Source organism: Mercenaria mercenaria, chromosome 3 (genome assembly GCF_021730395.1).
Source record: "Mercenaria mercenaria strain notata chromosome 3, MADL_Memer_1, whole genome shotgun sequence".
Classification (NCBI taxonomy): Eukaryota; Metazoa; Mollusca; class Bivalvia; order Venerida; family Veneridae; genus Mercenaria; species Mercenaria mercenaria.
This window is the reverse complement of record NC_069363.1, coordinates 20,985,747-20,997,604: the sequence shown is the minus strand read 5'-3', so window position 1 is coordinate 20,997,604 and position 11,858 is coordinate 20,985,747. Positions and strand designations below refer to the sequence as shown.

Sequence of the window (11,858 nt, the reverse complement as noted above, 5' to 3'; positions counted from 1 at the left end):
GACGCCAAATTCTTCTTCTGCCAATACAGACACAGAGCGATCTGACTAAAGGGACTGAGCAAGAGAAGGTCCCCTGAACAGAGAGAGAGAAAAAAACTTTTTAGGTACAGATATGCCCGGATAACATAGCCTAGTTCTTTGCGAATAGATGTGTAGCACTTATACATGTGAAGCTGTCTTTCCTTTAAGACGACCAAGAGTATTTTATAAATTTGCAAATAACATCCAATTTATTATATGGTGTGTCATAATCCTTGTCCAGAATAAGTCTTTCAGCTCTTTTTTGAAACTCATGAGTTTGTCTTCCAAAGAAGTGGTATAGTTACCGTAAACTGATACATCAACAGTCAAGATATAGTGAAATATATGCATTGTAAAGCATGTTACACATACGAATAGAAAGAAATGTTTTATACGAAGCAGTAACAATGAACATTTCAATTAAATTCGAGCAACGATTCAACAAAGTATTCTGCACTTGAATTTGCATCACTAGTTCTTGTAAACAATAGCAAAATGTGTTTTGAGAGGGAATTATTAAACGTGCAAACCAGAAAAGAGATAATATTTTCTTTAATCTTTGTTTTCCTATCCCATTTTATCTATATGTAATTTTATGTCAATTTTTTTCAATGAAACATTTCATTGTTAATATTTTTGTTGGTGTGGGAGGCCGACAAAATCACGTCACCACGACCCAATTGTCGTTTCAAGTTGGAAAAACGTATGACGGCAAATAAACACTGCATTGCGGTCATCAGTTTTGCAAAAATATCTTGAAAGTCAATTATGAGGTCATAAACAAACAAAATGTTTTATATTTTAAGCGCCGCATGTCAGTAAACAAATGACGAGTTTGAACAGCTGTAAAGGCACGGTGTTTAGCATATCACGAAATGAGCCGTGCCATGGGAAAACCAACATAGTGGGTGTGCGACCAGCATGGATCCAGACCAGCCTGCGCATCCGCGCAGTCTGGTCAGGCTCCATGCTGTTCGCTTTTAAAGCCTATTGGAATTGGAGAAACTGTTAGCGAACAGCATGGATCCTGACCAGACTGCGCGGATGCGCAGGCTGGTCTGGATCCATGCTGGTCGCACACCCACTATGTTGGTTTTCCCATGGCACGGCTCAAATTATGACAATACAAAAAAGTGCACTATCTATCAAACATGTTGTGGGTCAAATTTGGGATTAAATAGAAAAAAAGGAGATAGACAGGAAAAAAGGATAGCTAAAGGACTTTTTACACATCAATTATGTCATTCCACGTGCACATATTTTTTTTATAGAAATACATAATAAATGTTTGAAACACTCGGCCAATGATTAACCGCTGGTGTGTGGACGTATATGTATTTTTTGAAATACATGCTGACATGAGGCTGATCTAAATCACGATGCGATTTTTTTAGCGTGATGCCTTCTACAAACTTCAACACTCAGATAAATTGGTAACTGGATAAAATCCGTTGGGTTCCTACATATTAGCAATTAAAAATTAAGATATGTTTAGGTCAAGACTTCAAAACACAATTGGTTCTCCATTCTTAATTTTTCACGTTTCAAAGTACAGGGACTTCAATTAATTAAAATGGGAGATTCCGTGGCTGAGTGGTAGGGTCGGTGACTTCGAATTACGTACCCCTCACTGCTTTATGTTCGAAAAATCGCTTGGCGTGTAGAATTATGTAAGGAAGTCATCCAGTTGGCTGGCGGAAGGTCATTAGTTCTACTCAGGTGTCCGTCTGTATTTGACATAATGCATAGAGGGTTACCCCGAGTTTCCCCCTTGGAAAGGTGCCATGTGACATGTGTGTCAGTTTGACGTTAAACCCAACAAAAACAAATAACAACAAAAATGAATCTGATAAATATCGTTATTAAAATTCGTGAAACGATTCATCAAAATTACGTATAATAAATCAGCTTGAGCTTTCATAATACGGTTTTTAATTGGTCTCCACCGTAGAAATGGGCTGTGTCCTTCCGTATGCCTATCTGTCCTTCTTTAAGTCCGCCCGTCCTTCCAACATACCTCGTGTCCTGTCCATAACTCTGACATTCACGAAGGGATTTTGAAATGTTCCCACATGTTCAAAACAAATAAGACAACGTGTCGCAAGCAAGACCTAGACCGCTAACTCCAAGGTCAGGGTCACAATTGGAGGTCAAATTTTTGTGTCTGCTTAACTCTACAATTCATTAAGGGCATTGGAAATCTTTTGGCACAAGTTATTCCCATAATGAGACGACGTGTCGCGCGCAAGATTCAGACTCCTAGCACAAAAGTCAATGCCATACAGATAATAGGCCATTGTTTTGTCTGGTCGAAACTTTACTTTACATGGATAAAAATAACTTGGCACAAACAGGCACCATAAAAATTGATGGTCACACACTTGGAGATAGAATCTTTGAAGACAATGTGTTTTGTGCAATACCCAGACCCTTCTCTCAAAGGTCAAGGTCACAGGTACCCAAGTTAACCTTCCTTTTTTGTTTGTACATGTAGTTACTTCCCTGTATGTGAGTGCAATACATGCGTTTTTTTTAAATAAATTTTCCTATCAATCTAAAAATGGAACTATGTTTAAAGTAAGATTGTCGGTATTTATAGATGTAAAAAGGCTATAAACAATTGTAGATTTTCAGAATGCAAACTCAGACATACGTTTTAACTTCATTTTGAGTTTAATACAGCAATATAATACAAGGCAGCTGTATGCTGGTTAAAAAAGTAAATGTTTTCTCCCAAAGTCTTGCAGTTTACTTGTTTACTAATTACCTACCTTTAATATGATAAGAATATTTCTTTACATTTTTTTCTTTTTTCTTACCAATTTAAAAATAAATTCGCATTAAATCTTTAAAATACAGATATCGACATTTGAAAGCTATCGTTAATTATCATTTTCCCAACATTCTTAAGCTACATCTATCTTCATGAGTTATATCATATCGTGTATATAATTATGATTGATACATGTTTTTAGTATGTTGCCCCCTTACTTTGAAGCAGCTGTTGTACTGGCTGGCACTATGTTTTGTAAAATAAATGTCACTAGGCTGGGGACGTTGTTAACTTCGTTACAATCTATTGCCACAATAAAAACAATAAGAAGATCTTGGGAAACATAGAATGCAACCAAGCAAAATAATAGCAGACTTGTTTTGCTAGACTCTTTTCATGAAGGGCCATGAAATGTGCAACTATTTTAACGAGAATTAATTAGAAATACTTTATATAGAAATTCTGAATGCGCTCCATAGTCCGAAAGGGTCAGAACATATATAATAATGATAATTTAACATAAAACACAATAAGTCCAAATAAGAAGATACTTTAAAAGTTTATGAACATAACTTTAAAATTATTAAAACAAACAAACAAACTCTCATTTATTGACAAATGCTGGCATTTCTGCCAAGTCTTGTAACATTTTCCAAATTCACAACAAAAATATACTTTCTAATTGTTTCCATTTAAATTACTACAATCTTGGTTATAAACGCAAACTGTCTTTCTCGGAAACAAAGGTTTAGCTATCAGCTGTGCGGACTTGTTTCTTCAGTATGGGAGAAACTATTTATATATATTATAAAGAACAACTCCAACGATTACATACCATTTCTTTTCTAATATATTTCGACGTCAAGCCTTCTTGAGAAAAAAGTAATACATAATTGTGTAACGTTAACTGAGTAAGTAGACGTGTTTCAAAATGTTTCAAACTAGAGGAGATTCCAGGTATCAATGAATTTTCAAATAATTCAGTAGAATAATTTGCAAGCACTTCTACCGCTCTAATAATTGTGAAACTGGTCTTTTAAATACCGTTAAACCTGGATACAATTGCCAATTTTATTTGGGTTTCACCGTGGTCTTAACAACTCGACACACTTTCAGTGTTCATTTAAATCTTATTTTGTAATAACTTATGGACACACTTGCCATGCTCATTCGGATCTCACATTGCTTTAAAAACTAGACACACTTGTCATAATTACTAGTATATAATTCTCCTCTTGGACCCCTGGACATACATACTTGTCATGCTCATTTGAATCTCGTCCATACACTTGCCGTAATTTGAGTCTCATCTGGACACACTCGCTTTGTTTATTTGAATGTCGAACCGGACAAATCCGGCATGTTCATTGGATCACACCTTAGTCTCTTAGTCTTTGATACACTTGCCCTGTTGTCATTTATGTTGATGAGCTATTCAGGCTGGAACGTAGCAAATCTGAACAAAACAGAAGAAAAGCAGTTATGGTGATATCTGCTCATAAAAACCTGTATGAAAACACGCATTGACTCTTAACTTGGAACCAACTCCTTATATGTATTACTTTTGCTTTAGTTCTAATTTCATGTTTTAAAATGTCCAACCAAATACATGGATATCGCTTTCTTATACAATGGACTAGTGTGATTTTTTCCTATGACAGCAAAGCCATCCAAGACGATTCTCGTGCTGTTACTGAAACTAACGATTCGCGCATTGGGTATAGAGTGTTCATGTAAAATTTGATAATAGTCAATTCCTTGTTAGTTTCTCTTGTTCCTTATATTAAAAATAGGTTATTTACTGGAAATATATCACGCAATAGTTGAAAAAACTAAACTTGAACTTTGTTGTTGTGCTTCTTTAAAACGTCCATACGTTATTTATGTTTATGGGCCTTAATTGCCCTGTTTACTAAAAGAAAATGTGCCATAAAGAAAATATTTAGTTTGCTTTAATAATTGTATAACTTGTAAAGTATGGTATGCAGAAAAAATAATTTTATACTAGTAGTGCATGCAGATATGATTATTTGGCTTTCGGGTAACTGTTCTGGCGCTATCACGGCAGAGTCAGTTTACCTCGAGCCGGCCGGATATTCCCACCTGCATCTACAGCCATAGAAAGATTATCATATGTGTCAAAGTCAAATGAAGATACAGCATACAGGAAGAGTCGAGCAATCATGTGGCCTTCCCTGGTTACGCCTTAGTAAGACAGACTTAAGTAGTAAGACGCCATGTATTCAGAATTTATTGTAAAATATCATGTAAATAATTGTAATTGTTCAAATGAAAATTTGATACTACTTAAGAAAAGTTCTCAAGAAAATGTTTTGAATAAGTAAATTGAACTGCTAACGTATTTAAACAGAATGAGTCATCAGATCTGACCTTATATGAATGTATCTGACAATGATCTTAATAAATGTTGTCAACACTTGACATATCATTTTAAATAAAATTGTTCATAATTGCAAATAGAAAATTTGTTTGACAACATTTTTATGTGCTTTAGACAGGTTAATTTGATCATTATTTTTTAAAGATTAACAAGTCAGCATAAAGTCATTTGAAGTTTCCTTTCCCATATCATTCTCTTAATGGTCAATTTCTAGATGCAGATTTGTTATTAACTAAGCAGTAACTAAATAAACACAGTTCGAAGATACTGTTTGATATTGCAAGAGGCGATCTAAATAGTTCATTAGTATATTCAAGTCTGTAGATATTTTAAATAAATTATATACTGTTACATGACTATTTATATATATTTATATAAATTCCTGATTCATATTTTGTGCTATTAGTCGACCTAATATTCAGCACAGAACCATATGGGAAAATTAGACCCATCGATTTTTCACACGCGTGAAAATATTTTATATAGCGCAAAGAAGGAGCCCTTTACTTTATTTAAATTCATGGAAAAAGTATTATAGGTATTTTAGCTTTGCAAACGATGTGATAATATTCAATGCATTGTCTTTCTTATGAATATTTTATTTTAAAAATGAATTTTAAAGAAAATGGTCTTTTTTGCGTATACTTTATGTCTGTCTATCTACAATTAGAAATATAGTAAAATATGGATAATTTGCTGAAATTTCTTCTGTTTAACAAAGGATAAATAGATTCTTATGAGTGCTTAAAGACCTTTGCAAACAACTTAGTAATCTATATTCATTTAGCTATTGTTTCATACTAATTTCAGTTTTCTAGGTGAAGAAGAAAATGGTCTTTTTTAAGCATTTTGCAGATGAGTATAGGTTTTTTTTCCTTATCGGAAAGACTCGAACATTCCCGTATGTTTCCGTCAATTCTTACGGAATTAAAGCTCCTTAACGGTAAAGACTGATATCTTCTCACACGCTAAACAGTACACATGTACGGATTTATAAATTAGTGGACGCTCCATAATATGATTTGTTTAAAGCCAATTGTCAATTTTAAACAGCTTGAGGATCGAAGTTCAAAATTTAAAACAGAAACGTTGAAATTTAAGGCGGCATATTTTGGACAAGTTAGAAGTAGAAAATAAAAATTCAAATTTTGAAAGGATGATGTTGAATTTCGCTTACATTGAATTTCGCAGACGCGGAAATCGAAATTAAAATAAAAAGAATTCGTCGAATTTCGAGGCAGAATTGAAATTAGATCCAGCAGGATGACCGAAATTCAAATATTTTGAGAGGAGCGGTCGTCCAGTGAATAATGCGTCGGCCGCTCAACCCAGGGGTCGTGGTCGAGCATCCGTGAAAGGGGTCACGACCATGACTTCTCATATGACACCAGTACTGAGTTTTCCAGGCTGCTGGCTGTTTAAAAGCAACCTAAGTCCAAAACGAGGTCAAGTTCAAGGCAAAGGTCAAACTGAGGTCAGGTGATGTCTGAAGATGAGGAATGGTCACAGGTTACATCGGCATTAGTATCAAGTCATTCTAGTAAGGGGTATTGATGCTGGACGAAACTGTCCCATTTGGTTAACCTCGTACGGATGGACGAACGGACGGACGAACGAACAATCACTATATGCCTCCCGCATCAGTAGATGCCGGGGGCATAAAAACTTGAATTTCAATATATCCGATCTTGCACGATTTTTAATCTTTGAATCTTGAGCAGATCGCAGTTTCAGTATTATATTGAAATTCAGCTTTTCAAAATTTGAAGTAGTACGATTTTCGAGATGGCTCGACACTAATTGCTTGCTCGATATTTGACTTTTTCATTTCAGTATCAATCTTGGAACAGGCTGTTCATTCAATACGAGATTGAAATTTTTGAAATATTATAAATTTCGATCATTGAACTGGCCCGAAATTAAAAGCTATTTGACAATTTGACGTTTTTCGATCTTCAGGTGTAGCTTAGGATCAAAATTCGATAAGTTATGAAGTTGAATTTCGATCTTCGAGCTGGTATAAGATTCTAAGCTAGTTGGACACCGCTCACGACATAATAATAAATGTGCAGTTATTTGATTACATAAAAAAACTACTTAAAATCTTAATTTCATAATCATGAACCGAGTTTCCATCTGATTGTAAGAAAGTAGAAATTACTTTTGGAAAGTCATTGTTTGGTTTTATAATAATGTGTTTGTTGGGAATACCGTTACAAATGGTATTCTGATTAAACCACCAACAGCCTTTTAGGTTTCTATTTTCTAATCTATCTTTGCAATCACTGTAAATTAGACTTAACAATATCCCTAAATCCATATGATCAAAAGTATTAATGTAACGGTACATTGGCGAAGAAGGGTTAGACATCGGCCTGAAATACGGAGTAGGCCGAAAACTAGCGAACAGTCCCGACAGCCGATTTACCTGGCCAAACGTATTATCGGCTTTTGTGGTGATTTTCACGATGGGTCTAATTTTCCCATATGGTTGCTGCGTTTAAGTCAAAACGTGCGGACCAAATAAATATTTCTGATGTAATGTAATAAAAAACGTAGGACCTTGGAAAACTGTTTTGACTATTCAATAAATGTATACTATATAAGCTTTAAATTAAATCTTGATTAACTGAAAGAATATATGTCCCAGCTTACCAAATTAACTTTCCGAACTTGGGGTAAAGGGTCGACTTCTCAAGTGTTTCCAGATCATTATGCCCAGGAAGATAATCAAAGCGATACCTATAGCAGCGCCACCTGCAGGTAAGAACCTCATCACCTGTATGTCTTTAATAAGTAGAAACAAGTTTTAGGCTTATTGAAATAGATTTAGAATAGGCTTTGCGTTCATCATAAATGAATGTTCAGTGAACCTTAGTAGCAAATCAGCTGTATTTGTGTTGAAATGTGACAAGACATGATTTGGGAAATGTCACCAATGAAATAAAATTGATTTACAGACACGCACTTGATTTCCTGGTGTATTTATTATTGCAAGCATGTTACAAAGGCGCAGTTTGCATAAAATACATACAATATTAATTGTATACTGCCCTCTTTCGCACCTGAGAATTAATAGTTTGTATTTATTAGTAGGCAAAGTGTTACATCACCGTGTGTATCAGGATGATTAAATTAAATGCTGCATTCATTTTGTTTTATAGGAGTTTTATTATTTACCTACAGTATGGTGTAATTATAACTCCTCGCCCTGGGTTAATGTCTTAGTCCAAAAGCTATGTGTACGTGATGTGGATAATGTACACTATTGAAGCTGTGAAGCAGAGTTTCTCTGTAAGCTCAAAAGATCCCCTTGTTCTCCAATTCGCATCAGAAGGTAAAATTAATGGTCATGTCGCGTTGAGGCCTTTCCAAAGAAAGCACGAACTTCAATTTAAAGGAACTAACCACAAAGAAAATGTAAATTTTAAGATATCGGGAAATTATTGCCATATTTCTTAAGAATGATTCAACATTTATTTGAAAAGCGTTTGTCACGTTTTAGAGGTAAACTTCTTTAGCTTTACATAAATGGCCGATTTGTACAAATATTGGTCGACACAGTAAGAAATATTTTATTGCATAGACAACTCAGGTTCTATTCCTGACTCAAACACGTTTTTTTATCGATTTTGAATTCTTGAAAATAGTTAAGAAACAAACACTCATGTTCTAATTGTTCATAATATGACCAAACTTAAATTTTAAAGAAAGATCATTTTAGTTAAAATCTGAAGTCAGTCCTCTTAAAATGCCAAAGCATGTGTTCCTTATGGATAAAGAGCCATACAAATAAGATTTAAATGTCTAGAAACAAACCATGATTTTGCAAGCTGTGTAAACTCAGACAAACTGTATGTTCCACATTCTTCAAAATATGTTTTGCTTTTTGGTAAAAAATCGTTGAGAAGTTATCATGACATCATCCTCGTTTCAAATTAATGACGGCTAACGTACGATTTTAATTCAGTTAAAATGGAAGCATTTTCATTCATATACTTTGCTTTAATTGTTACAATCATGATTGTCTAGGGAGTGGCCACAATATCATTCGTATGTGGATCTATTTAAACGCAACAACTGAATTAACACGTTAATGGGAGACAGGTTAAGTGCCAGAATTATGATATGCTTAATTGTTTAATTCATATAATGATGACGTATACCTTGCACTGGAATATAAAATGTAGTCCCTGATTAAATTCAGGACCTGAATTGGAATATGGACAATTAATAGTTTTAATTGGATTTTAAAAATTGTCTTTGACCCTAGAACTCGTGAAGAAGTAATTAAAATCATCGATATTTTTCGTATTTATTTTCAAAAATATAATAACAATAATATGATTATGATTAAAATTATAACGTTGAAAATGGGTAGACACATTTACAATGGAAATAAATAATTTAATGATTTACCCGGTAATTATACATATAACATTTCCTTCATATAATTAAAACAAAAATATTACACAGAAAAACAAAATATACACAGAATGAAAAGAGGTAAAGTACTAGTGCAGTTTTTGGCGCCAAAGCGCACTCACATAAATGACTTTACAAACATAACGGTGGAATCCCTTTTGACCTGGCGATTCCGCGCCTGAAAAGTATGGTGTGTCCGTTTCGTCAAAACTGAATTAAAGAAATAAGCCGTTTTCTTCAATCGTTCGGAAAAAAAGACAAAATTTTAATACTGTCAGATACAACAGAGGACTCGAATGATTGGAAACAGTGCATCAAAGGTCATTTGAAAGCATGCATTAGAGTTTAATTAAATATGAAAGATTTGCGGAAAGGTAGATTGGTCTATGTTTTGTATACTATGAGCTAATTTTTCGGGCTATTCAAACGTCTATAAAATAGTCCTTGCTCTAAAACATGGATAGTGAGAGCTAGAACGCGAAATTCTGTTTTTAAAGTAAGATGTGAAAAGAATAAAATAGATATATTATAGGAAGTCAGCAACCAGACTAAAAGTAGCTGAGGGAGTTGAAATGTTGATACTTATAGTATGAATTACATTACATTTTAAACGTCATAAAATATAAACATGCGATTTAAATTAAAAGCGTGCAGCCAACCTATTGTATAAAGCTATCCCGTATAATGGTACATGACTGGAATTGTACCAGTGAGTATTAGTCCGTTATACATTTATATATGTGCACAGAGAGTATCTGCATAAAATGCATCATGCTGACAAAACACAAAAAACAGTCATTTTGATAGGGTAAACTTTCAAAAATAAGTTGAAATACATCGAAACAGAAAGTTTGCTTTTTGTATGATCCCTCTTTTGTTGTATTAATTACTAAAATGGTCGCTTATATGTATTTTTTAATTAAATAAGTATTTGCATGCATAAAATTGATCAAAGATATAGAAAAACTTCCAGTATGTATATACTATTTGGCATAAACTGTATTATAAAGCTTACTGGTAGAGGATAAATGAGGATTTACTAGTTTAATTTCCGACTCTGAACGCTCACAATTGTCCCCTGAATATCCCCTCCGGCACCGACAATACGGTTTGCCATCAGCAAAAATGTCACATCGTCCATTATTTCCACAGTCTAAACAACATTTATGTTCACATAGTAAACCACTAGCACCCTTATCACAAGAGCAGTCAAAAGCTATATATGTTCCCTTATGTTCACTTGAACAAGTTCCATATTTACATACAAGTCCAGGTGTGCACATTCTTTCCGATAATGGGCTAATTTTATAGCTGTCGGAACACACGCCACTTTCCAGTTCCTCTATAACTTCTTCACTCGTAGATTTGATTTCACTGATTGCGCTAGCCGTGTCAATTTCTGGTAATTCTGTGGTAGTTGTTCTCTTTCTAGCGTGTGTCTTTGCTTTTACCTCCATAGCGAATTTTGATGTTGCTACCGGTGAAATATAAAAAGTGTTTATAGTTTGTTTACTAACCGCTCCTAACTCCAAAATTCGTTGGAAATATCCTTTCAGTTTTGGAAAGAAAGCCATGAGAAGATCTATTACATATCTGTCAGGATTCATCAATCTCCGATGTCGTGTTGTAACCACATTATGTCTAGTTTTATATGGTTCGTTTCGTGTTATTTTTCGCGGTCTAAATAAATGGTTATTTCTCACTAATCTGTCGCATACATCTCCTCTCCAACCATAGTAACAAACGCACGTGCCAAGTTTCTCGTTGCAAATCCCGTGTACGCACATCTTTGTTGCGGAACATTTGTTATACGATATATTTATGACACTTGCTTTGTCTTGTATTGCATTGTGCGCAATATGCTGAGCTCTAGTGTAAATATACACATTAAGAAAATGTGAAATTATCACAAAATATATTACGTAAAGTATTGGCATCTTTGGTAAATTTTAAAGTGTCACTACTATAAAACCTGGCGAACGCGAGAGCTTATAATATAAAATTGCTTATGATAACGTATCATCATTTTATTTATGTATCGTGTCTATGATGTCATAGAAATAAAATGGATTAGTCTCAATGACATTGGCTGGTAGGAGGGAAATGGTAATCAGTAAAAATCACTCAGGTTTAACAAAACATTCAGTTCATGCAATGTTCTGCTCACGTCGCCGACACCGTAAAGTGCCGATTCGTCATACGGTCATAAAACATTGCAAACGCTAAAAGCAATCCATC

The 11,858-nt window shown here is 34.3% G+C and overlaps 1 protein-coding gene across 1 annotated transcript; it reads right to left on the bottom strand.

Moving 5' to 3' along the window:
• Positions 1 to 3,437: 3,437 nt before the first annotated feature.
• LOC123525300 (uncharacterized) lies at positions 3,438 to 11,647 on the bottom strand. Its single transcript, XM_045304239.2, has 3 exons — positions 10,636 to 11,647; positions 7,851 to 7,982; positions 3,438 to 4,250 (listed from the first exon to the last, which is right to left on the bottom strand). The coding sequence occupies exons 1-2, from the start codon at positions 11,555 to 11,557 to the stop codon at positions 7,855 to 7,857; spliced, it is 1,050 nt and encodes a 349-aa protein (XP_045160174.2). The 5' UTR covers positions 11,558 to 11,647; the 3' UTR covers positions 3,438 to 4,250; positions 7,851 to 7,854.
• Positions 11,648 to 11,858: the final 211 nt, after the last annotated feature.

Bases quoted from the DNA above. Each gene is read 5' to 3' on its own strand.
- LOC123525300 (XM_045304239.2), bottom strand. From the start codon at position 11,557: ATGCCAATACTTTACGTAATATATTTTGTGATAATTTCACATTTTCTT. The intron at 7,983-10,635 runs GTAAGCTTTATA...TACTTATTAAAG, and splicing joins TCCTCATTTATCCTCTACCA to ACATACAGGTGATGAGGTTC.